This window comes from Tiliqua scincoides, chromosome 3 (assembly GCF_035046505.1).
Source record: "Tiliqua scincoides isolate rTilSci1 chromosome 3, rTilSci1.hap2, whole genome shotgun sequence".
NCBI lineage: Eukaryota > Metazoa > Chordata > Lepidosauria > Squamata > Scincidae > Tiliqua > Tiliqua scincoides.
The window spans coordinates 129,135,809-129,161,243 of NC_089823.1; the positions used below are offsets into that span (position 1 = coordinate 129,135,809).

Genomic DNA, 25,435 nt, shown 5'->3' on the forward strand with positions numbered 1-25,435 from the left:
GTAATTTGGCCCTCGGCTTTTCATTGGCTGACCTGTCTCGCCGTTGAAATTCAAAACAGCGGGTCGGCGCGGGGGCGGCTGGAGCACGACTGTCGGCCAGGCAGGTAGGAAGTTGGGAGTGGGCCTCGGCCTCCTTCGTCAGGAGGGGCCCCCGGTGGTGTGGCGGCCGCTTCCCACCTGAGGAAGGAGCAGCCCCGCTGGCCCCCCCGGCCTTGAGGGGTTCCGCCCCGCTCTGCCCGCCCCTGGGCCTGCTGCTGGGGAGTCCTCTTTGTCTCTTCTCAGGGCGCCCTCCATGGTGGTGTTGTTGGGCCTGGCCTGGCTGTGCAGCAGAACGAGGCAGTTGCCATGGGGATGGTCCAGGCCAGGCTGCCAGTGATGCCTCTCCCGCCCAGGAGGGGAGAAGCTGCTTGCAGCTGCCAGTGAGCCACTCTGCTCTTCCTCTTATTGGCCCTGTGCTGCCCTGCAGGGGCTGGGGAGGAGGCAGAGCCTGGCTGCAGGAAGGAGCTGCCAGTACCACACCAGGGCAGGGGAAAGATGGTCAAGGCAGGGGGAGAAGGAAGACTTGTGGCTTTGGTTGTAATGTGCTCAGGCATGGAAGAGGGAGAGGTGGCAACTGGGGAGACTGAATGTGGCCTGCTGGTGGAGGAACTTCAGCCTCCCCCTTAGGGACAGAGTGCCTTCAATGTCAGACAAGATGCAAAAGTGTGTGATTGGTCTGTGGAACTCCTTGCCACAGGATGTGGTGATGGCATTGGCCTGGATGCCTTTAAAAGAGGTTTGGACAAGTTTCTGGAGGAAAAATTCATTACGGGTTATAAGCCATGATGTATATGTGCAGCCTCCTGATTTTAGAAATGGGCTATGTCAGATGCAAGGGAGGGTACCAGGATGCAGTTTTCTTGTTATCTGGTGTGCTCCCTGGGGCATTTGGTGGGGCCGCTGTGAGATACAGGAAGCTGGACTAGATGGGCCTATGGCCTGATCCAGTGGGGCTGTTATGTAAAAGTAAAAACTTCCAAAAAAGAATTGGTATGTACAAAGTGTAACTAGCTCATCAGCTTGATGTATATGTGTTGCGATTTTGGCATATCCACCCTTCCAGCCTCACTTACTTGGAACACAAAGGCAAAAAAAGTACATGATTTGCAAGGTGAACCACCTTCCTAGCCTAAGGCCACGATCATATATACATTTTCCTGGAAGAAATTCACCCACTCATTAGTAAGGGGGAAAGTTTGCTGTGAGAGGATTTCAGCCTAGTGCTGAGTATTTAATTGCTGCCCCCCCCCCCACAGTCTTCCCAGCCCCTAAAGGCTGAGCCATGTTTGCTTTCACCTAAGTTAAATACACAGGAGTGCTCATTGAACACAGTGGGGCATACCTCTGAGTAGACATGCACAGGATTGAGAGATGGGTATCAGTGGGCAAGTACTTGGAGTAGTATCTGAGTGGCCATGGAGTACATTGTTCAGAGCCATAAAGCTCAAGGAATGTGGTCCAAGTACTGTTGTGCTTCTCATTCACTTCTCACTTAGAAACATTTTTGCTTTGGGGATGGAAACCTCAAAAGCTGTTTTCTAAATTGTCCAGTGTGCATGTGATACTACCATCAGTTTGCCACTGGAGATGCCATGTGGGCATACTCTTCCTTGGTTGCATAGGCAATTCCCCCTTCCTTACGATCTTGCACAGAAGTTTTCATTAACCATAGTTACTGCCAAGCCATGGTTAGAAGCTAGTCTGTAAACTGCTTTGGGTTAAGTATGGCCAGTGACAATATTTGGGCAGATGAAAAGCTAGCCCTAGTCTCCACCAGTGGAAATTCTTTAAGTATTTAAGCATACATGGCTCTCAGTTGTCAAACTAGAATTTGATGACCAGGCAGTATTACAAGAAGTATTTGGGTTTGCTTTATCCAGTGTCAGATAAAGCAATCCTGCCCTTCTTTCCATAAAGTAAAGCTGTCTTTTCCACCAAATGGCCTGGTTGTAGATCTGTAAAAATATGTCATACAGACACATACCGATACCCATGTGCCCCATGCACAGCCATGTGCTGTAGCTCTCAACATTCTTGGTTTATCTTGCCTTTCCACCCCACCCAAAGCTTTCCATTCATGACTACATTCGGTAACACAAATGAACCTCTCAGCCAATGTTGAAAGAACTATTTGTTTCTCCTAATGGCACTGGTGCTGCTTTTCCTATGCTCAGTAGCAGGAGTCTAGAAGGTGGTTGGAAGCATTCGGCTGCCCTAAAGCAAAATTGTCCACCCTTACAGCTTTTTCCCAACTTTGTTTTCATTTCTAGAATGAGTCTTCAGCCCTTAAAAGGAGAAAATATCAACGATGACAAGACAACTGAAAGTTGTGCCATACTTTTCATAACTCCAGAGGCTACAGGCAAGTCTTCTATTCTTGAACCATCACAGAAGGAAAATGTGCCACCAAAGGGGATAGTGAAGCCTAGGAAGGTATGTTTTACAGTAACATCTAGCAACTCTTTTCTGGCACACAGGTGTTCTACATCTATAGCCTAGTCCAGGGGTGCCCAAACCCCGGCCCTGGGGCTAATTGCGACCCTCAAGGACTCCCAATCCGGCCCTCAGGAAGCCTCCAGTCTCCAATGAGCCTCTGGCCCTCCTGAGACTTGCTAGAGCCCACGCTGGCCTGATGCAACTGCTCTCAGCCAACTCTTCAACATCTTGCATGAGCTGTGGGATGAGGGCTCCCTCCACTGCTTGCTGTTTCACATCTGTGATGTAGCAGCAGCAGCAGCGAAGGAAAGGTTTGAACTATTGCAAGACCTTCACTCATTCATATAAGTCATGCAGTCTAGTCATCCTGACCATGAATTCATATAAGTTCCATCTCTAATATATTCATTTATTCAAATTTGAAATGTAAATTAATTCTTTTTCCCCCGGCCCCCTGCATAGTGTCAGAGATGATGTGGCCCTCCTGCCACAAAGTTTGGACACCCCTGGCCTAGTCCAATGAGTTTTTGTACTGGCAAATACTTAGCATTTTTGTTCAGCACCTGCACTGGGAGTTGGTATCTGAAAGATCATTGTGGTATCCTGAAGCATAGCTAGGCCAGGGTCAGGGGAATGCATGGCCCCCCTCCCAATGGAGTAGCAATTTTCCACTGGGGGAAGGGGAAGGCGGTATTTACTGTTGTGGGGTAAGTGCCACAAAACTGCCTCTCCCACCTGGCCTCTGCTCCATACTGCACCAAATGGAACTGTTTTGGGGGCCACATATGCATGTGGGGGGTGACTCAGGCACAGGGGTGATGTGGGGGTATCATCACATCACCCAGCCCCAGGTAGCCCCCTGCTAGGCTATTGCCCTAAAGGATCATGTTGTGCTGGGATTGTACACTGAAAATGCACACTATTGCTTGGTTTGGGATTGTGCAAAGCACAGGTATGGCTCAATTACGCTTCATAGAAAGCTTTTTATAATGGAATAGAAGTCTTGCCATACAACTTATCTGCCTGTCTTTCTCTTGCCCCTGCTTCATCCAGGGGTTCTCCCTACTTTCACCACCGTAGCCACTTAACAGTGGTATTCCTCTACAGGAAATTGTAGGTGTATAAATGGAGTACATGCATATGTTTGCTGTGCATGTGTGCTTGGTCTGTGTTGTGATTATCTATACGGGTAACTTTTTCTCCTAAGGTAACTTTTCAGACACCTTTATGGGATCCTCATACAAGGAGAGTCGCAAGTTCAGACATAAAGAAGAAACTCGAAACTCCCCTTATCGTGGATGACTGCACAGAGGCTTCAGAGGATATTGTCTCACTTGCATTCAGCATTGTGTGAGTAAAATGGATACCCCTTGGTATTATGTGTTCCTGTAATGTTGTAAAATTGCTCCTCCTTTTCCAGAAAGAACACTGAAGTGCTCTTGCAGCTGTCTTTTCTCACCCTTTAAGGCAGAGGTGGCTGTGCATTGCTTTCCAGCAATTGTTCACTAGAATATGACAGTTGGGTATGTGTTTTGTGCTATGTGATCTCTTCTAGGCATTCAAGACTAAGTGCATAAATAGGGATCAGTGAACATGCATTCATGTTCAAAATAGATGTGAATTTTGCCTGGGGATTCGTGCCATAATACAGTGATCTTTTTTAAGGGATAAGGGACACGATTACATGTAGTCTAGTACTTCTGTAGTCATGTGCACAACTTCTTATGCCTTTGGGGAGTCTATGACAGAGCACTGGGCAAATCTCAATGGCAAAACCATCTCACTAGCTCTTCAGGCTAGAAAGTGCACAATTGTTCCCTCCAGCCTGGCTGTGGTTGACACTCTCCTCTCACAAAGACAATTTCATACTTGAGTCAAACTGTGGGTAACTGTGCAGTCATCTGTGAACACTGGGAGTATTTGAAGTATGAACATGTACCTGCCTCTGGTAGTCTTTAACCTCAAGGTGGGCAGTATCTAACAATGTCATTTGCAGCTAAGCTCTAGGCATGACTGCTCAAAAGCAAGTTCTATTTAGTTCAGCATGGCTTATTCTGAGGTAGGTGTATCTTGGAGTGTAATCTAAATGTATAGAGAGTAAATACATCTTATTCATGAAGAAAGATTTCCGTAATTCAACAAGTTCTGACCTGCCAAACTTTCTCTGAAGTGGGTGGTTGAATGGCCCATTTGAGTGAGAGCCTGTTATCATTGACCTTTCTCACTGAGAGTAGTTGAGATGAGTGTCAGAGGTGGGCCTGTTCTGATTATTCTTGAACAGGCTGAACTAATTGTGGGTCTGCCTTTCAACATCAGTTAAGAGCAGATCCTGTAAAAGAGACAGAAGGCATAGCAACTACTGTACCTCAAGATGTTATGCCAGCAACAAAGGGCATAAACTACTGACATTCTTACTGTAAATGATGCTGATCTTTTCAAAGGTTCTGATGGCCTCTTGAACTTTCCTGGAGGCAGAAACTGTCTTTGGAAATGTTCAGTGAAACTGAATGAAGGGACGCTGATGTAGTTTACCTGCTTCAGTTGTCACCAAAAACAATTGTTTGAGGAAACTGACTGCAAACAGTGTTCTCCCCTCCCCCTTGAACTCTTCATTGCTACTAAGCCTGATTTGGTTTTGAACTATCTGTAAAACTGAACCATGCTCAACATCAAAGATGCGTAATTCTTGAGTGCAACCTGGGCAAAGTTTGTTGCTTTGGGGCGCACTCAAATGTGACAGAATTAAATCCTTTCCACCCTGGAGAATTGGAGGTGGAAAATTACCCAATGGCAAACAAACTTGCCAGTGTGAGAGGTCCACACAATAATAAAACCTGAATTGGTAAAACTAGAATTTGATCTTGTTGGGAAAAACAGCTTAGAAGCCACATTCAAGGAAACCACACAAGTACAAAGATATTAAGACTTTCTTAGAAACTAAGAAAGTGTTGGAGAAAGCTTCTGCAGGGAAAGCAAGACTAGAAGATTTTCTTTCCTACAGCATCTTATAACTGAAAAGTTTGATTTAAACTTCAAGCCGTTTAGAGATGGTTGTAAAATCCAGAATTTCTCATTGCCAAGTGCTGAGAAATCTAATACAGACGTGCCCCCGTATCTGTGGAGCTTCTGTTCCGGAACCCCCCATGGTTAGGTGAACTCTCCAGGGGCTTCTCCCAGCCTCCCAATGCCTTTATAAGACACTAAAAACTTCCAGTTTCACAGAGGAACCTGAAGTGACTTTTTCACTGTTGGAATCGGTGATTTCACTGTTGGAATCAGCATGGCAAAGGCCACAAACGCAGGCTTGGAGGACCCTCCAGAGTCGAAGGGAGCTCTGCTCCCCTTGGCTCCACGGGGGGCAGTCCCGATCCATGGTTAAGTGAATCTGCAGATACGGCCCTCCCCTGTGCTCTGCTCTTGCGTATCTCATGAGTAGCTGACTCTCTTCCAACACAGCAGAATAATAAATGAGATGAACCTGAAACTGTAGAAATAATAAGCATTCTTTTGTAAACTGAATCTGGAAGTTTTGGGCTTGAGAAATGAAGTTGTACAAACTCATGAAAGGCCATCTCTTGACCTGAGATTAAGTTGGACTGGAGAACAGGAGATAAGGTGGTGGAAAAAATGGTATGTACTAAAATTTTTCAGACTTCTAATGGAAGTGTTCTATGCTATGTTAAGCCTTTTCTTAAATTTGCTGCCATTACTATTTTAAAATAGTTTAGTTATTGTTGTAAGTTAACTTGAAGTACTCTTCTATTGAACAGATATACAAAATCCTTTCAAAATGCTTGGTAGTCTCATGCATAATCACTGCTCATCTGGCTCTTAATGGGTTTTGGCTTAATACATGGACTGTACAAAGTCCTCTAAGTCAGGGTTTCTCAAACTGCGGGTCGGGACCCACTAGGTGGGCTACGAGCCAATTTTAGGTTGGTCCGCATTCATTTCAAAATTTAATTTTTAATATATTAGACTTGATGCTACCAGGGTATGTGATTACATATGGGGAAATGTTACAGATCTGTACTTTTAACTATGTATATGCTTTTAACTATGGTAGTAAATGTGACTTACTCCTGGGTAAGTGTGAGTAGGATTGTAGCCTAGGATTTTCAAAAATTTTCCTGCTTAATGTCACTTCCGGCAATGACATCACTTCTGGTGGGTACTGACAGATTCTCATTCTAAAAAGTGGGTCCTGGTGCTAAATGTGTGAGAACCACTGTTCTAAGAAATCAACATTCATAAATAACTTCTAATTGAGAACTCGGTGTGGTAGTTTTATTTTAACCACCAGCTAAATGTGAACCACCATAAAATGAGTCCCTATCTGAAGATTTTCCAATTTAAATGTCTACACCAGAGAAGGATACAGGGGGCAGAGAAATTTGCATGTGCAATGGTAAATTTTGTATATGAAGCATATTAAACATACACTTGCTGTTCCTTCTGCTTTTCTACAGGAAGGAGGTTGAGCAGACAGTAGCTGAAGACCAGACTGTGGCTACAGTAGAATCTGAAGCCAAACCTTCAACAGAACTGATGGTATTATATGATTACCCATGTTCATTTTATCATGATATTTGGGGTTGTATGCACTCTGCTCTAAAATTAATTTTGTAGCAGCAGAACTCAAATTCTACATCAAGAAAAGGCAAATTCTATCATTTTTATCAATTATGTGATCTTACATATGCAATAAAAGCTTTAACTAGCATCCATGGGGGGAAGGGGGGATTACTGGCTAACCAACTATGCTGGCTAACAAAGCTTTTACAGTACAGGTGGAGCCTTTTTATGCACATGAGTTCCATTCCCAGACCTGCTGTGATTAGGGAAAAATGGTTGTGCTAAATTGCATAGAGTTAAGCAAATACGCTACAGCCTAACACTTGTGGATGGAAGGAAACTAAAGCAGTGGTTTTCAATCACCTCCCCTCCTCCACTTCATACTCAGCTGTCCTTGCGCCAGCTGTCCCTGCTTCTTTCACAGGTGGGATGCTGAGCTTTTAAGAGTCCAGTCCTATGCATTTCTACTCAGGAGTAAGCCCCATTGTAGTCAATGGGGTTTACTCCCAGGAAAGTGTGGATCGGATTGTACCCTAAATCTCATGCTTTGGCTTGCTGGGAAGACTTGCTTGACGGGCAGTTTTGTTTGTGTAGGCTGGAGCAGGGAGAGCCTGCACCATCTCAGTCTGAAGGGGGCGGGAATTTGGCAAACACTCCCTGGGTTTTTCAAAGCAGTTCCCTCTGTTACTACCGCACCTGCCCTGTGTGTGTGAGAGAGAGCTCCATTTTGCTGCATGTGTTCTGGCTACAGAGGTTCTCCCCTTCCCTTCTTCAGCCTCTTTGCTGGCTCAGGGGCTCCAGGAGTCTTACTGTTCTTTTGCAAGGGAATACCTTGGCTCCAGGGCTATTTCCCTGCCTGTTTAGGGAGGAGTCTTTTTGCAGTGTTTTGGGCTGCCTTGAAATGGTGAAGGGCAAAGGAGGCAGAGGTGTAATTGACTTTCAATTTCCCCCACCTGATTTGTGTTGAGAGAAGCTGCAGATAAAAAATCTGGATAAATAGGTTGCACCTGTACTTACCAAAGCTCTACCCTACTTCCTTCTTCACAAGGGCCCTCTAGGTAGAGCATCTCCAGTCCTCCAAAGCAAGAATCTAATAAGGCAAGGAGGGCAGAGCAATGCTATACAGAGGACTCGGTCCTTGGCAAGGGGTGGCAAGCAGCTTGCTAATAGCTTGTGGCTTAACAAAGTGTTGGTTAACTGACTTCCCTGCCTGTTCCCTCAAGTGGATGGAGATACTGGTTGATTAAGTGTGCTGACAAAAAAGCACCTGGTATGTAAGCTTCTACTGTACTGCTTTCCATAACCCTTCTGTTAGTCATGGGCCAGGGGTGGGGACAAAGTGCAATGTAGGACTGGTAACCCCATTTACTTGACTGGTGGAAGCCCCACTCAGATCTGCTTCTGGTTTTTAAGATTTCAATAGGTAAACTTGAAAGTGCCTAAGCAATACTGGTGCAAATGTTTTCTTCACAAAAAGCATGGATTCTGTACACAATGCCATATCCCTAATTTTTTATACTTGTGCTGTGTATGAAATTCTCCTTGATAAAACTTCCAATAACAATGACATTGTCCAGTCCCATCATTCAGATGCTGTAAGCAAAATACCTTTGAAGTGCACTGAGAACACTTTAGTGAGCTAGAAATACTAGCAGCCCAGGAAGAGAAATCTATGCGGGGGGGGGGGGGAACCAGCATAATCCTGCCATCAAAGTCTGCAGGCAGTCTATCTTCATCTCTACTGTAGTGGTACTACATCATTTTATTACAAAGCTATTCAGTAAAATGAATGGAAAGCAAGTTTAAGCCACACACTGTACAGTTGTCACTTATTTCGCTCCATCACCTTGGAGATCCTTTCCACAGAACAATTGTTTTGCTGCTTAGGTGCACCAAAGTACCTCCTCACCTGAAGCCTTGAGCGAGGGTAACTCATCTCAAACTGAACAATTGCCTGTGAATGAGATAGTAGACAGACCTCCATGTAAAACTACTGAAATAGTAGTAAATAAAAGCAACCAGCTATCAGATGGAGAAAATGAAGAATTCAGATCACCCACACAAGGTAAGAGTGACTGGTACTAAACACTTTTAGACTGTGCAATAAGCATGCAGGTACTTAACTGAAAAATTATAGCAGTGCTTAATCTTGCTTGCTGTGTTTTAGTAGGAGGCATGGGACAATTAGAGCACAGGGAAGCTGACTGTAGTCAACAAGACAGGTACTCTAAAGCATCTGCTCATTGTTGACATGAAAGCTGCCTTGTAGTACTCTATGGATTCTTCTTTCTATTTGGAGATACTTGAAGTTCACATACACAATGGCGTAGCTAGGTCATTTGACATCCAGGGCCCATAAATTTTTGACACCCCATACAACAAAATCTGTGCTCCAAGTGCAGGCAGAAGCCCAAGTTTACCTGCCCAGCAGATCTTGGTCTACCTGCCTAGAAGAGGTGGCTCCATATGGCAGTCAGAATGGGAGCCCAGGTCCACCCACCCAACAAACCTTGGCCACAGAGGCCAAAGTTCTGCTGGGAGCCCAGGTCTACCTGCCTGGTTGACCTGGGCTCTGTAGTTAAGAGAGTGCTCATGACCCCCCCAAAAATACTGGATCCATCCCTGACTCAGTGGCATACTACCCCTGCATCTGGAGGTTCAATGTAGCCATCATGGCTAATAAACACTGAGACTATAATCCATCACAGGGTGACCAGACATCCTTTGTCCAAGATGCCCTCTTTTTTTGTCTTGTGTCTTGGAAAAGAATTTATGTCTTCCTTTCTCTGTGAGCAGCCCCTTGAAGGCAGCGCATAGCCTTCTCGTAATTAATAACTTGTATGTAGTAAATTATATAGTTCTAAATTTGAGTAATAGTGTTTAACCACATGAAACCAATAGATGAGTGTTTTTAGCTTTTATTTTGTAAAGTCCTACATTTTTCTTGGATGTCTTACATTTTGGAATACCTTGTCCTTTTGCAGTCATGCAATCTAGTCATCCTGACCATGAATGTTTTGAATCCACTTTAAAAGTCATCTAAACAAGTGACCAGCACCCAGCCTTCCAGTGGCATCACTAGGGTTGGTGTCACCTGGTGACAACTCATGGTGTCACCCCATTTATTTATTTTACTATAGAACAGTACAGGTTACCTAACCAAACAGTAACCAACAAAAGTGGCCAACTTGGACACTTACACAACTGAATAGGAGTTTAAGTATTAGTCTGATACATGGACATGGGAGTTGACTCATAATAACATCTTATTGGTTCCATGCTATGTCATAATAGCTCTTTGAACACTCAGGCTCATTGGTCAATTTTAGTTCAGGAAATCCACTTTTTGTGATATAAGGCAATTGTATTTTCCTTTTCTGTTTGGCTATAGCTTTTGCTAGGACACTGATATTTCAATGTGGTTTGTTTCTTGCATTCTGCTGTAAATTATGCATTGAATAACATTATGGTATTCCTAAGAACTGCAATTTTGTCACTAGTGGTGTGTTCCCCTGAGGGTGGCACCCAGGGCAGATTGCCCTGCCCCTGCTAGCTGTGCCACTGCATGTATGTTGTGATATGCTTCTAATGTCCCTTCTTGGTTGGAGCAGAGATGGCTGTTCTCATCAAAGGCAGCCCCTTTAAGGGGCTTTGCAGTAGGCCTTTTTTACCTTATAAATGATGGCTTGCAAGTATGAATTTTGACTGCTGAGGACCCAAATATGACATTAACATGCATTCATTGGAGCCAGTATCCACTATTCCAAAACAGCAGTACACTAGTGCTCTTATGAACAGACCCTTGGAACCAAAGGTGTTAAGTTGTTTTGCTAGAAAATAAGCAACACATCTGGTGGTAGAACTGCAGAGCTTGACGAGGCAATGAAAGTTAAGTGGATGAAAGTTGAGGTAATGCTGTACATTACCTGAAACAAAAGAGAAACAAGTGAGTGCTGCCTAATAATTCTTTCAGTACATTCAGGCTAATACAAATTACAGAAATGTCTTCCTGTACTTCTTATCTCCAGAAGAAGCAATGTCTTGTTGCTCTTGATGGACACTGCATTGCTATTTTCAATACATTATGTGTGTGAGAGAGAGCTTCTGAATTAACTTTTTCTCCTTTCCAGTTCTAGGAGTCGACATAGAAGTAGACTACCTGGAACAATTTGGAATGGGCCCAGTAAGTAATGAGACCTGAATTAATTGGAGGGTTTTATAGGATATTGGTCCAGAACATCCCATAAAAGAATAAAGCCATTCAAGTGAAATTAGGGATATTTGGGGTGAGTGCACATCCTTAAGGATATGCAGCTGATTAAGTTCAAATTCCTCCTTGCCAACACAAACCCAACATAATCTAATGGTGAAAACTAGCAACCTTCTTTGTGTCAGGGAAGTGTCCCCCACCTTCAAAATACATCACATGCTGCCAAATGGAGCAATTAGGGGTGGAATTAAGCTATTTTCATTTGGTTCAGTTTTATACATGTGTGAACATTATGCCCATCCTTCCATGTTGCACAGCTTTGGGGATGTTGAATGGGTTAGCAAAACTTCAAATTTATACCCAAAGCAGCTGATCTTAATAAGAAGCTCTTTGGCTGCTCTCTGCCTGCATCTTGCTTAGATGTTTCAATTTGCTAATGAATATTGGACAAATAAGGCCCAGTCTTTTAGAGCCAGACTTCTTAAAAATAGGAGGTCGTCTGCATAGGTAGATTAAGAGTAGAGGATTTCAGCTTTGGTCATAATTCTCAACTTTCTCTCAGTTGGTATTGAATGCTTGCAATTGTTGGCATTGCATCTCCAGAGCTTTAACACCTTTGCAGTAATGATCCCCTCTTCTTGGAGCCAGAAAGCCATCTAACTTCTGCCACATGTCATTGCTACATTCTTTCACTTTGTCTATTGCCACTATCCAATAAGGACATTTAACCTGGAGAATGTGTACAGTCAATAACTCCAGATAAGTGCAGCAAGTGATCTAAGCCATGCTTATCCAAATGGGTGATTGTTCATATCGTCTAACTTTTTTCACAGTTCAAGGAATCTGTTCTGAGAAAACAATCGCTGTATTTGAAGTTTGACCCCCTGCTCAGTGAGAGCCCCAAGAAAAGTTGTTGTGATGCTACTGAAGCAATACCTGCAGCTTGTACATCTCAAAATGAGTAGGTATCCAATACTGGTGGTGTTCAATTTTAAATTGTACATAGTTTTACTCATTTTTTTTTCCTGTTCTTAAATAGATTGCCTACAGAAATAGAATCCTCTGAAGAAAATCTACTGGAGCTAGACCTTCTAGGAACTCTCCCAAATCTGGTAAATATAAAATCTCCTGTGACTTACTGCAGATCTCTTTTGGTTCCTTATACTTAAAAAATAAAAATAGATGCAGGGCATATTGCACAAAATAAAAGAATCCCTTATTGGAATAGTTGTGCAACCTTGGGCAACCTCCCATCTGCTTATAAATTTTTTTTATACAGCTCCTTAAATTTTAACCAAGGATTAAGGTAACGAGATCCAGTGGCAAATGTCCTAGGACTGCCCATTTCATCAGCAGTAGACTAAAGCATCAGTCTGAATCTCTTGAGAACAAGGGGCATCTTTGAAGCCTGTCCAGCCTCTTAGTAGGCAAGACCTCCTCCTCCAAGATTTCACTTGATAAAATGACTTAAGGCTGATTCAGACATGTAAGGAGATGCATGGTACAACTTTGTATCACTTCAGGATACATGTAGCATATTGTCTGAAAATGTTTCATTCAAGTACTGTATTGCATACTTCCCTAAGCATCTGAATCTCCTCTGTTTCAAATTGGCATGTTCATGGAAAAATCCTTTTCCAGCTGATTATATTCTACTTAAGACCAGACCTAACCAGCATGTCCAAAATGAGTCTTCAGTTCTATTCATCTTTTTGTCCTCTATTGGTCTGCATGAAAAATACAGTTCTTAAACTTTTAGTGAGATACTTTGTTTCATTGTCTGAACTTAATTACAGCTCAACTTAAAATATTTCTTCAGTCTTGGTGCACACAAGTAAAATATACTCCAAATTGTGCTGCAGTGAGATGACAGGCCAGACAACTGGGATAGGTACACCTGGGGTGCAACTTTGTTACAAATGGGCTACAAAGTACTGCTTGTGAACAGGTGTTAAAACTTCCCATTGCAGGACAAAGCTTTTCCAGACATCCCACCAACCAATGATACATCGTTCTCCTGTGCTCCTTTGCCCACTGAGGCTATTATAGAAGTGTTGAAATACAGCCAGAAAGACATGGATGCAGCCACAGAAAAGGCTAAACATGAGATGGATGCTGTCATCCAAAAACTCACTTTTGAGGTAAGGAATATTAGAACTGACCCTGCGCAGCCCTCTGCAGTGCTCCCCGAGGCTTAGAATGTTCAGGAAAAGTGGACACAAAGCACCTCCTGCAAAATGGAAGTACTTTGTGCCCACTTCTGCTGAAGATTCCAAGCCTAGCAGAAGGCTGTGCAGGACTCCCTGCACCTCCAGCAGCCCTCCTACTTACAAGTAAATGTAAAGCAGCCCCCGTAGGGATGCAATCCTGGTGATCACTTCCCTGCCTCAAGGGATTGGGAACCTTTACACAAATTGGTTTGGGAACCATTGCTCTAAAGTGCATGGAACTTATTTAAAACCACATTAATGGAAGCTCAACTTGTATGCATACCAGTGGTTCTCAAACCTTTCTGGTCTGCAACTCCCCTGATCTTTGTGGCTTTTGGCCACAGATCCCCATTACATCACCTTGCCTCAGTAACCCCCAAAATGAAGGTGTTGTATAATTATACACTAGAAACAAGAGAAGTCAAATCTTTAGCAGAGGTGCCAGCACTCTGAGGCTGCAATCCTAACCATACTTACCTGAGCATATGCCCCATTGAACAAAATAGGACTTCTGAGTAGACCTGGTTAGGATTGTGCCCTGAGTTTGTTAGCAGCGCAGCTGGACGGTTTTGGAAAGGGACGGTTTTCTTTCTTGTAAGGGGGTAGAAGGAATGAAATTTGCTGGGGTGGGGGAGATTTTGTTTTGTGTGTATCTGCTAATTGCAAACTGGTGTGAAACTGAGACCCAGAAACTGTTTGGCTGCAATCCTAATCTCATTTTCCTTGGAGTAAGTCCCATTGAACGCAATAGGACTTCTGAGTAGACCTAGCTAGGATTGTGCCCTTTGTCTTATAATAGCAGCCATTTGGGAAGTCCCAGCTGAAACTGTCCCAGTTTCCAGCCAAGCCTTCTCTAGTGCCAGAGGACGCTTGGCTGGGAAGCACATGCAGCACTGCCTGACCAGCTTCTCTGGACAGAGAGGGAAACCAGTCACACTCTGCATGGTGCTCAGTGCAATCACTGGCCAGCCTTCTCCAGATGGGGAAGGAAGCCCAAGTGCAGGAAGCTGGAATGGCTGGCCTTGCGACCTCTGTCACCAGAGGTAAAACCCAATGCCAGGGAGGCTCCTCCACCTTCCCCACCATGTTTCACACACCCTCCCCACCTCACACTGCCCCACCCACCTTGTTCACAGCTGCAGAAAAGCAGCAAGTAGGGAGGCAGCATGTGCAGCTGAGCAGCTATGGCCACCTCTCCCCCCAAGATGCTTCGCGACACCCCTGGGAGCTTGCCCCACCTTCCAAGGGAGTCAGATGCAGAGATTAAATACCTCAGATGTATACCATTAACTAGGAAAGGCATCACCATGTCCAGAGGGGAATCGGCATGACTCACAAGTGGTGCCAAGGAAGCTGTTAGAACATAAGCCTTGCTGGATCAGACCAAAGTTCCATCTAGTCCATTTCCTGAATTCAGTGGCAGACCCAAAACCTCTGGAAGCATATGAGACAATACAGGTTGAGACTAATTATTTGCGTGGGTTCTGTTCCAAGCACTCACATGGATGGCAAAAAATGCACTATAGCAAATCAAGTTAAAAAAAGTTTCTTTGCTCCTGTGGTTTAAAAACAGCCTTGCTGACCTTCGTGATGTAAGAAAAGAGTCATTAAGACAATCCATCAATCAGTCCTGCTCCAAGAGCTTACAAAGAGCTGAGAGCTTACACTCAGCCCCTCCCTTCACCAAAGCAAAGGGATCACCTTTCTTTCACATGCTCAGGGGGAAGGGAGGGGTCCACTGGGGAGAGAACGATTGATGGATTGTCAGCCAGCTGTTTGTGCTCTCTCTCATTAAGGAGGCTATTGTTAAAGGACTGTTCAATTCTTTAAGCTGATTTTAAAGGGATGCATTTTTCCCCTTCTCCAGGGATCAGCACATTCCTTCTCATTTACAGGGGCCATTCTTATTGAGTCAAATCAGTATATAAATAGGCTGGACCTGTACCTGTATTCTGTTGCTACTCTCTTGCAATTGGCATTCAGAAACAGGCTTCCTCTAAAAACCTGGAGGTTGCATATAGGCATCATGGTTTGTAACCTATGATGAACTTTTCCTCCATAAATCTGTCCAATCCCCTTTAAAGGGCAGTGTTCAGGGAATCGAGGATCCTAGAAGTAGTTGGGGGCAGTGTAAGGTTTCTTGTGGAATACCAGTCCAAAACAACCAAAAAAAGCATTCAAATCTCCAGTCTTAAATAAGAGGAAGGCCCAGTAAGAACAAGTACAAGTGGAACATAGTTTTGCATGTCTGTCCTCCACAGTGGAGTAAAATTTAGCCTATGGTTAAACCTGTTGTGGAAATTTAGACCTATCACTGTGTTTTTTGATTCTGTCCCAAGGCTGAATGTATGTCATTTCTTGATAAGCACTTCAAGAATCTTGTTTTAGGTGCAAGAAAAGCAGAAAGAAGCTTTGGAATGTAAAAAGAAGCATGATAAAATCTATATTGAATGTCAAGAAATGAGGTGGGTACAACTTTGTAAAAACCAGACTGTTAAAGAACTGATTTGTCAAAGGACTAAATGCTACCAATTGCATATACTCCTTTCAGTTGGAGCAGTGATTCTCAAACCTTTAGCACCAGGACCTGCTTTTTAGAGTGAGAATCTGTTGGGGCCCACGTGAAGTGATGTCATGACCAGAAGTGGCATCATCAAATAGGAAGTTTTTTAACAATCCTAGGCTGCAATCCTACCCACACTTACCAGGAGTAAATCCTGTTTACTATCATTGTTAAAAGCATGTACATAGTAACCCTATTAAAAGTTCAGATGTGTAATATTTCCCCAAATGCAGACACATACCATGGTAGCATCAAGTCTAATATAATAAAAATAAAATATTGAAATGAATGGGAACCCACCTAATGGGTCCCAACCCAGAATTTGAGAAACACTGAGTTGATCTTTTATCCTGATGGGCAACTAAAATAAGTGAAGAGATGGTAGTATGATCCTGTTGGATTTTCCTGAATTAACTATCTCAAGTGAAAGTTGGGGACACTGTGCTCCAGTGGTACTGCTCTTACCTGACTAGTTCTGGTAGCTAAGCGAAAAGAGCCATCTTCCTATATTTCATAAGGTTCTAACTTTTACATTAAACCATTGGGAGATGTCATTCAGGGGTCTATTTAGTAGGTGCAGAACCAAGGGGACATAAGATACTGCAGTGGCCTTTGCCACCATCCCTGCCCTCTCTCCTGGACCCAATCCACCCTCCAACCTAATTTCACCCCCTCCCCACTTTCCTCCTGTCCAACAGGTATACTCACCACCTGGCACTCCTGTCCTGCATCTTGCTGGCACTGAGGCCTAGCACTGGGTGTCTCCTGCCAGTGTCAGAGTGCCTTATGGCACTTTTGTGACACCCCGCAGTGACCTTCATCCAATAGGATTGGGCTTTTGGTCTTCCTCAGTAGTCTTAATGGTTCCTGGTTTTGTTTTGCTGCTTTAAATTGTTACTGTGTTTCTCCATGGTAGTTTAATGTGTCGGGTGGTGTTCATTCCAGATGAATTTACTGGCAATTCTGTATTGAAAGGTGCAAGTAGAAGTGTTCTCATACCACCTGTTATAAGTGAAAATATCCAATATTTGGTATAAGCATGCATCATGCTATACGTCTCTTATAAGAGCACACCAGGAGAAAAGGAGATTTCCTTGGTGCTTTTGTGGTGACAGAGCAGAGGTGGCTCAAGGCTTCATAGAGACCTTGGCTGAGTTGTTCAAGGAACTTAGAAGTGGTCTTGGGGATTAGTGGGCTGTTTTCATAGTTATTGGCACTCAGCAACTGTCTAATGATGATGACCACTAGTTCCCACCCTTCCTAATGGTAGGAACTGAAATCCTTTCATTGTTGTGACATCCTCTTTGTCTGCTGGTTGTACAAATGAGAAGTAACTTTCTGTTTTTCTTTTATTTTAGAAAAATTGTTGCAGAGTTTGAAGGCATTATTACACAAGTGATGAGTAAGTGTAGACACCAAATATACACAGCTTCTAAAAGATGAGACAAATGTCTTGGGGAGGGGCACTGTACATCACAAATGTGCAGGTCAGACTTGTTCTGTCTCTAAGGTGTGACTATATGAAGTGATCTTGTACAATGTTGGTCCATCTAACCCTCATCCAATGTCCTTCTACTGGAGATACCCAAAATTGAACCTAGGCTTACTGCATACAGAGTGAGCCAGTGTGGTATAATGGTTAAAATGCTGAACTAGGACTTGGATGACAAGGGTTATTATAGGGTTAACTCAATCTGTAGATCCATTATAGGGTTAAACTGTGTAAAGGAGTAGCATTATGGACTGGAAAATTGAGACACTAATAAATAGTTTGAAGGTGTAGGTTATGCAGTTGTTAAAGGCTAACACAAAAAACTAAATATGTAAGATGGATACAAGCTCTTTTCCCAGGGGAGCATGTCCGTAAGATTTCATAACAGTGGAATCTATTAAGAACTTCTTTTAGGCAAAGGCTCTCATTTTATTTACGCTTCAGCTAATTGGATGGATTGTGGAATTTCTAGTCCTAAATGTCATGGCAGTTGAGACATTTTTCAGTATTTCATATTTATAAATAAATGACATTTTGTTTTCTTTTTTGTGAACATTTATTGATCAAAACTGCTCTATTAGGTGACTTGGTGGCTTCATATTTTCATTTGAGCCACTATATAGAATACATTTTGGTATTTTTGTACTTTTTCAAATGAAGTTTCTCCTAACTTTTAATAAGCTATAATACCAATAAAGCCCTTTTTGTTCTGAGCACTTGTTTCCTGCCTCTCTTCTAAATACCACTGCCCCATAATGGTACCAACTACTCTCTTGACTTTGTCTGGGACTTGTCCTCCCTTGGATGGAGCTGTGGGGTTTGGAAGCAAATTCATTTCTTCCTGAGCATAAAAGGTCAACTGCAACAAATTTGTTTTCATAGAGGATTCTGAGGACCAAAAGGAAGTTTCAAAAAAAGAGTTGCAGAAAGTACTGGATGAAAAACGACAAGCTCTCTCTGATCTGGAATCCATGGAAAAATCTTTCTCTGAACTCTTCAAACGATTTGAAAAACAGAAGGAGGCAATAGAAGGGTTTCAAAGGGTGAGCATCTCCTTGCAGCATTCTGGTGGCTTTCCTGGTATGCTTAGAAATGTGTGGTGCCAGCTATCTCTCACTCCTTCCCTCCCCTCCCCCATACACACTCCATCCCTTCACATTCCTAGTCCTAAATCATGATTTTCTGAGAAGTCTTCATGTTTAATCTCAAAGGGTTAAGCCAGTGGTATTCAAACTGGGGCGTTGCAATGCCCCAGCCTGTGGGTCCTACCCTCTGCCCCCTTAAGGGGCGGGAGCAGCCAGGAGACAGGGGGAAGGCAGCCGCTCAGGGGGGCTGCAGGGGCTTGGGTGCACTTGTCCAAGCCTCCTGCAGCATTCCGGGGGTGCGGGGAGCCCTGCGCAACCTTCGGCAGGGCTCCCTAGGTCAGGAAAAGTGCAAGCGGAGCGACTGCGCCCCACTCCGCAAAACCAGAAGTGGAGTGCAATCGCTCCGCTTTCCCTTCTGATGGGGCTGCATGAGTGCCTGCAGGGCTCCCCAGGTCAGGGAAAGGGGGAGAGGGGTGATTGCGCTCTGCTTTTGCAAGTCCCTGCAGCCCCCTAAGCAATGCGATCCTGGGGATTGTGTTGCTGCCTTCCCCCTGCCCCTGCTGCTTCCCCCTGCCTCTGCAAAGACTTAGTGTGAGTTTTAAACTCCCAGAGTTTGAAAACCGCAGGGTTAAGCAATTTTTAAAAGTTGTGTAATTTAAACTTTTACTGGCCCAGGAGGGTTGCAAACATGCCATGAAGCACTCTTGCACCTCTGGAGTTGGCTGGGCTGGTGCAGGGACATGTGCTAGCCCACAGAGGCTGAATCCAGCCTCTGCACCAACTTCATGGGAAAGCCTTGAATCAGTCAAGCTCAGCTGATGCAAGGCTCTGGGGAGGAGGCGGGAGATTTCAGGGTGGGGGAGGGTGATTCTGGGGGCAGGCAGGCAGCAGATATCCCGGATCCTAGCCTCGTTCCCGAGATGCTCGGAGAGGCTGCAAGCCACTCCACTCTACAAACTCCAGAGTTGGCACAGGTCCAAGGAGATCCATTGGTGCTGCAGTGCTTACCCAGGTATAAGGAGAAGAGTTTCCCCTTATCACCGGCTGAGCCACTTTAGGCTGATATCTTGCACTGGATACAGCGCAGGCCTCCTGAGATTGCACTGCATGTTGCTGATGTTGATCCATACTTACTCTCGCCTCCCCTGACTAACCTTCTCCACAGTAGAAACTTACTGTTTCTTAGGCCTTTGCCCCTTCTCTTGCTGATTGTGGACTTGAAAGAGTCCTATACATCTAACTGCTATATCCAGGGGAAAAAGAGGGGGCTGCATAAGATTTGTGGCACCTCAAATCTTTCCTGAAATGCCCCTTGCTTTTATCTGTATCAGTACTTCTTATAGTATTCAGTCATTGTCACTCTGCTGTTGATGCTGTTTCAGTATCACTCTTTCCTTGAGTTCCACTTCCTGAAATTATTCAAGCTAATTAGACTGTAAAGGTAGTGGGGGGAGTTGCAAATGTGGCTGTGAACACTTCCTGAAATGGTCTGTTACCAATCAAGAGTGCTTCTCTAAGCTTGCAAAGGCCTGCAGAGTGCGGTATCTATGTGTGATGTGTTATCTGTTCAGTTAGCAAGAGTGGCAGAAGAACTGTAAGGTGGATCCTTCTTTGCTCTTAAAGCAGGGGTAGGTAAACATTTTGGCAGGAGGGCAACATCATTACTCTGTGTTGGGGAACGGGGAAAGAATTTACATTTCAAATTTGAATACATTTACATAAATTAATACATGAGGAACAGAACTTATATAAATGAATGAATTTTACTGAGCTTTATAATACACATGAGAACTATGAACTGTTTGCCACACCTCTTGCACAGTGAAAACATACAGACCAAGCCAGAAACATAAGTTATGGAAACATAAGTTGTTCAAAAGCAATATGGGGGGGGGGTGTTAAAATGCCCAGGGAAGGCAGAAAACACATGGGAATTATAAAAGGCTTTGCTCTAACTCGGCCCACAGCTCATGTCTGGCAGTCGCAACCAGCAGTTGTGGGCAACACAGGCTCCAACAGTCTCAGATAAGCCAGAGGCTCACTGGAGAGTGGCACCAGTCAGGGTGGTTGTTGTGGATGTTGTGTAATTTTATGAAGAGTGGTCTGGCTTGGGGCTGGTTTCAAAGTGCCCTCAGCAAACTGCCCTCTATGAGGGCTCTCTGCCTGAATTGGGCCTTGAGTGTGTTGCTCTACCACCATCATATGAGGGTCACGGAAGTGCTATTGGATCAGCATTGGGCTGATGTTGTCTTTCTGGTTCTCCTTGTGTCTGACAGGAACAGATTACAGTGGGATCATGTCTACCAACTTTCTCAATTTTTTTCCTGTCCGGGTTTGTGAGGGTCAACTGAAATGGTCTGCTTTCTTCTAGAATGAAGAAGCTCTGAAGAAGTGTGTTGAAGATTACCTTGAAAGAATTAAGAAAGAAGAGCTGAGGTACCAGGCACTGAAGGCACACGCAGAAGAAAAGCTACAACAGTAAGTAATGTGGAAATCTTGGCTATCTTTAAGGTTACAGTGCTTTAAAAGTAGAATATCCTTTAAGTTGCTAATATGCCTGGCTGTCTTCTGACTCAGAGCAAATGAAGAGATTGCTCAAGGAAGGAGCAAAGCCAAAGCAGAAGTGGCAGCACTCCAAGCCAGTTTACGCAAAGAACAAATGAGGATTCAGTCGCTAGAGAGAAGCATTGAGCAGAAGGTAAGTTTTCACTTGTTGCTTCTTGAATTGATGCTGGTGGTGATTCAGCACTAAGGGTTCTAATCTTCCAAGGAGGGAGATGGTAACACTGTCCCTAAAGGGTTTGCCATACAAAAAGCACCCTGGCTATAGGGCATATCTGAAGATGCCCAGCAGGAAACAGATATGGTAGCCAATCTGACTAAATGAAACTGCAATGAAAGTACACTGTTAGACCATTGATCAATATGCCAGGGTTCAGTAATAGTATGGACCTTGTCCTGTGGACCATATATTATCCCTAGTAGAAATTACTGGTATGTGACTGCTGAATAATGTGTTAAGTTGTGTTGAACATGTCACAGCTGTGCTAGTGAAATCCATATTGCACAAGAATTGACCAGACTCATATTTGATGCAGGCTAGTCAGTGAACCCCACTGAGTTCAAACTAATCCAAGCATGCTGTTATATACAAGACATGGGCAGAAGCTTAGGCTCTGAGAGCACCCATCTACTTTCACCTATATGAATCGGGTGCTATCATTGAAGACACTTGGCACAAGCCTATGTGTATCTATTCAAAGTAAGTTCCATTAAGTTCAATGGGACTTACTCCCAGATAAGTGTGTATAGAGCTGCAGTAGAAACGATTATAGTTGAAGCAAAACCTCTCTTCTCACCTTATACAAGAGTCCTAATCCCTAAAGACAGTAATCCAATGAGGCATATCTGAAATGTATGTACATGGTTATACCCACATGTTTCCCTGACTTCTTGTAATACACAGGATCTTCCTGCATTTTCCTTCATAAAGACCCACTGCAGAGGCTGAGAACACCTCTTAATCTGCAGGCGAGCACCTGCCCTAGAATGTGGGTGACTGTCACTGTGTATATTCATGCAACAGCCCCAACCTGTGTCACCATTTTTCTCTTCTCTTCTTTTAACAGGAAAAAGAAAACTATGAACTCACAAAAATCTGTGATGACTTGATTTCAAAGATGGAAAAATTGTCTTAAATTGTTGCATCATCCCATTTTGCTGCATTGATCATTTTTCATAGGTCTTATGGTTAACTAGTTTCTTTGTAAAAAGGCATGTATCTCATTCTTGTAAATAAATTTTTTTTAATGTGTATTTGTATTTAAGGGTGTCTTGGCTGGCCTAGAAAGCCTCAAGCAATACAGACTATTTTCCATTCTTGAGCTAGAATTGGACACTTCTCCTGCTATTGGCTGAACTAGACAGCTTGGGGCACAATCCTAACCAACTTTCCAGCACTGGCATAGCTGTGCCAGTGGGGCATGTGCTTCATGCTGCAGTTGGGGGGGGGGCAGTCATGAAGGCCTCCTCAAGGTAGAGCAATGTTTGTTCCCTTACCCTGGAGTTGCTTTGCCCTTATGTCAGTGCTGTAAAATTGGTTAGGATTGTGGCCTTAGTTTCCAAAGGGGTGTTTCTCTATGATAAATTAATTGTACGAGGTAGTTTTTTCTTAATAGAAAACAAGATGGATGCTGTCCTTGATATAATTTCCAACTGACTGAGTTACCTTGGAAAAGGGGAGAGCACTAGTCTCTACAATTTTGGTGCAGACTCATAGAGCCTTACCTTATCTGGCTGAAGCCAACAAGAGTTCTTTGAATTAATCTGCATGATCCAAAGACTGCTTAAACTGCAATGTTCTGAATTCAACCCCAAATCATAACTGATTCTTAAATGAAAAGCTTAATTGTCCAATTCATACAGTAGTAGTTGGCAACCTTCAGTCTCGAGAGACTATGGTATCGCGCTCTGAAAGGTGGTTTTGGAACATCATCTAGTGTGGCTGAAAAGGCCAATTCGGGAGTGACAATCCCTTCCACACTGGGAGCAAGTGCAGTCTGTCCCTGGTCTGTCTCCCTGGCTACGGGCCTTCCTCCTTTGCCTCTTTGCCTCAGACTGTTGGCCAAGTGTCTCTTCAAACTGGGAAAGGTCATGCTGCACAGCCTGCCTCCAAGCAGGCCGCTCAGAGGCCAGGGTTTCCCACTTGTTGAGGTCCACTCCTAAGGCCTTCAGATCCCTCTTGCAGGAGTCCTTGTATTGCAGCTGTGGTCTACCTGTAGGGCGCTTTCCTTGCACGAGTTCTCCATAGAGGAGATCCTTTGGGATCCGGCCATCATCCATTCTCACGACATGACCGAGCCAACGCAGGCGTCTCTGTTTCAGCAGTGCATACATGCTAGGGATTCCAGGACTGTGTTAGGAACTTTGTCCTGCCAGGTGATGCCGAGAATGCGTCGCAGGCAGCGCATGTGGAAAGCGTTCAGTTTCCTCTCCTGTTGTGAGCGAAGAGTCCATGACTCGCTGCAGTACAGAAGTGTACTCAGGACGCAAGCTCTGAAGACCTGGATCTTGGTATGTTCCGTCAGCTTCTTGTTGGACCAGACTCTCTTTGTGAGTCTGGAAAACGTGGTAGCTGCTTTACAGATGTGTTTGTTTAGTTTGGTATCAAGAGAAAAAGTGTCGGAGATCGTTGAGCCAAGGTACACAAAGTAATGGACAACCTCCAGTTCACGCGCAGAGATTGTAATGCAGGGAGGTGAGTCCACATCCTGAACCATGACCTGTGTTTTCTTCAGGCTGATTGTCAGTCCAAAATCTTGGCAGGCCTTGCTAAAACGATCCATGAGCTGCTGGAGATCTTTGGCAGAGTGGGTAGTGACAGCTGCATCGTCGGCAAAGAGGAAGTCACGCAGACATTTCAGCTGGACTTTGGATTTTGCTCTCAGTCTGGAGAGGTTGAAGAGCTTTCCATCTGATCTGGTCCGGATATAGATGCCTTCTGTTGCGGTTCCAAAGGCATGCTTCAGCAGGACAGCGAAGAAAATCCCAAACAAGGTTGGTGCAAGAACACAGCCCTGCTTCACGCTGCTTTGGATGTCAAAGGGGTCTGATGTGGAGCCATTGAAGACAACAGTGCCCTTCATGTCCTTGTGGAAGGATCTGATGATGCTGAGGAGCCTGGGTGGACATCCAATCTTGGGGCGAATCTTGAAGAGGCCATCCCTGCTGACCAGGTCGAAGGCCTTCATGAGATCTATAAAGAGTGGCTGTCGCTGTTCCCTGCATTTCTCCTGCAGTTGTCTAAGGGAGAATACCATATCAGTGGTGGACCTGTTGGCTCAGAATCCGCACTGTGATTCTGGATAGACGCTCTCTGCAAGTACCTGGAGCCTCTTTAGTGCAACTCAGGCAAACAGCTTTCCTACAACGCTAAGGAGAGAGATGCCACAGTAGTTATTGCAGTCACCCCTGTTGCCTTTGTTCTTGTACAGTGTGATGATGTTTGCATCCCTCATGTCTTGAGGTACTCCACCTTCTCTCCAGCAGAGACAGAGGATTTCATGCAGCTCAGTGACGATGATCTCTTTGCAGCACTTTAGGACTTCAGCAGGGATGCTGTCTTTTCCAGGTGCCTTGCCAAAGGCAAGGGAGTCCAGGGCCATGTTAAGTTCTTCTAGGGTTGGTTCACTGTCAGGCTCCTCCAGCACAGGCAGGCACTCAATGTTGTTCAGTGCTTCTTCGGTGACTACATTTTCTCTGGAATATAGCTCAGAGTAGTGCTGCACCCAGCGTTCCATCTGCTGCGTCCGATCCTGGATGACCTCGCCTGTGGCAGACTTCAGAGGGGCAATTTTCTTCTGTGTTGGACCTAGGGCCTGCTTGATACCATCATACATCCCCTTGATGTTGCCTGTGTCAGCTGTTATCTGTATCTCGGAACAGAGCTGGAGCCAGTAGTAGTTAGCACATCTCCTGGCAGTCTGCTGGACTTTGCTGCGAGCAGCTCGGAGGACCTGCAGGTTGCGCTCACTGGGACAGGCCTTGTATGCTGCTTGAGCTCTCCTCTTTTCCTCAATGACTGGTGTCAACTCCTCAGAGTGGGCTTCAAACCAGTCTGCCGACTTGTTGGTCTTCTTGCCAAATATGGACAAGGTGTTGTTGTAAACGGCATTCTTGAAATGTTCCCATCTGTTGGATGCGTTTGCAACGACCGGGCCTGGAAGAGATTCCTCAAGCGCTCATGCAAATTCCTCCACTTTTCTCTTATCCCGGGTCTTGCTGGTATCAATGCGAGGTCTTCCTTCCTTTTTTCGTGTAAGTCAA

At 44.4% G+C, this 25,435-nt stretch overlaps 1 protein-coding gene across 1 annotated transcript; it reads left to right on the plus strand.

The window, feature by feature from the left end:
- The first annotated feature begins 55 nt into the window (after positions 1-55).
- On the plus strand, positions 56-22,379 carry TACC3 (transforming acidic coiled-coil containing protein 3). The gene is made up of 15 exons (XM_066621820.1): positions 56-104; positions 2,310-2,472; positions 3,683-3,825; positions 6,945-7,026; positions 8,938-9,115; positions 11,181-11,233; positions 12,094-12,221; positions 12,300-12,372; positions 13,231-13,401; positions 15,859-15,935; positions 17,392-17,435; positions 18,408-18,568; positions 20,982-21,088; positions 21,188-21,308; positions 22,240-22,379. The coding sequence occupies exons 2-15, from the start codon at positions 2,311-2,313 to the stop codon at positions 22,306-22,308; spliced, it is 1,569 nt and encodes a 522-aa protein (XP_066477917.1). The 5' UTR covers positions 56-104; position 2,310; the 3' UTR covers positions 22,309-22,379.
- The last annotated feature ends 3,056 nt before the right edge of the window (positions 22,380-25,435 follow it).

Excerpts from the sequence above, each read along its gene's own strand:
- TACC3 (XM_066621820.1), top strand. The coding sequence starts at position 2,311 with ATGAGTCTTCAGCCCTTAAAAGGAGAAAATATCAACGATGACAAGACA. Across the intron at positions 9,116-11,180 it reads ATTCAGATCACCCACACAAG|TTCTAGGAGTCGACATAGAA; the intron begins GTAAGAGTGACT and ends TCTCCTTTCCAG. Across the intron at positions 21,309-22,239 it reads AGAGAAGCATTGAGCAGAAG|GAAAAAGAAAACTATGAACT; the intron begins GTAAGTTTTCAC and ends TTCTTTTAACAG.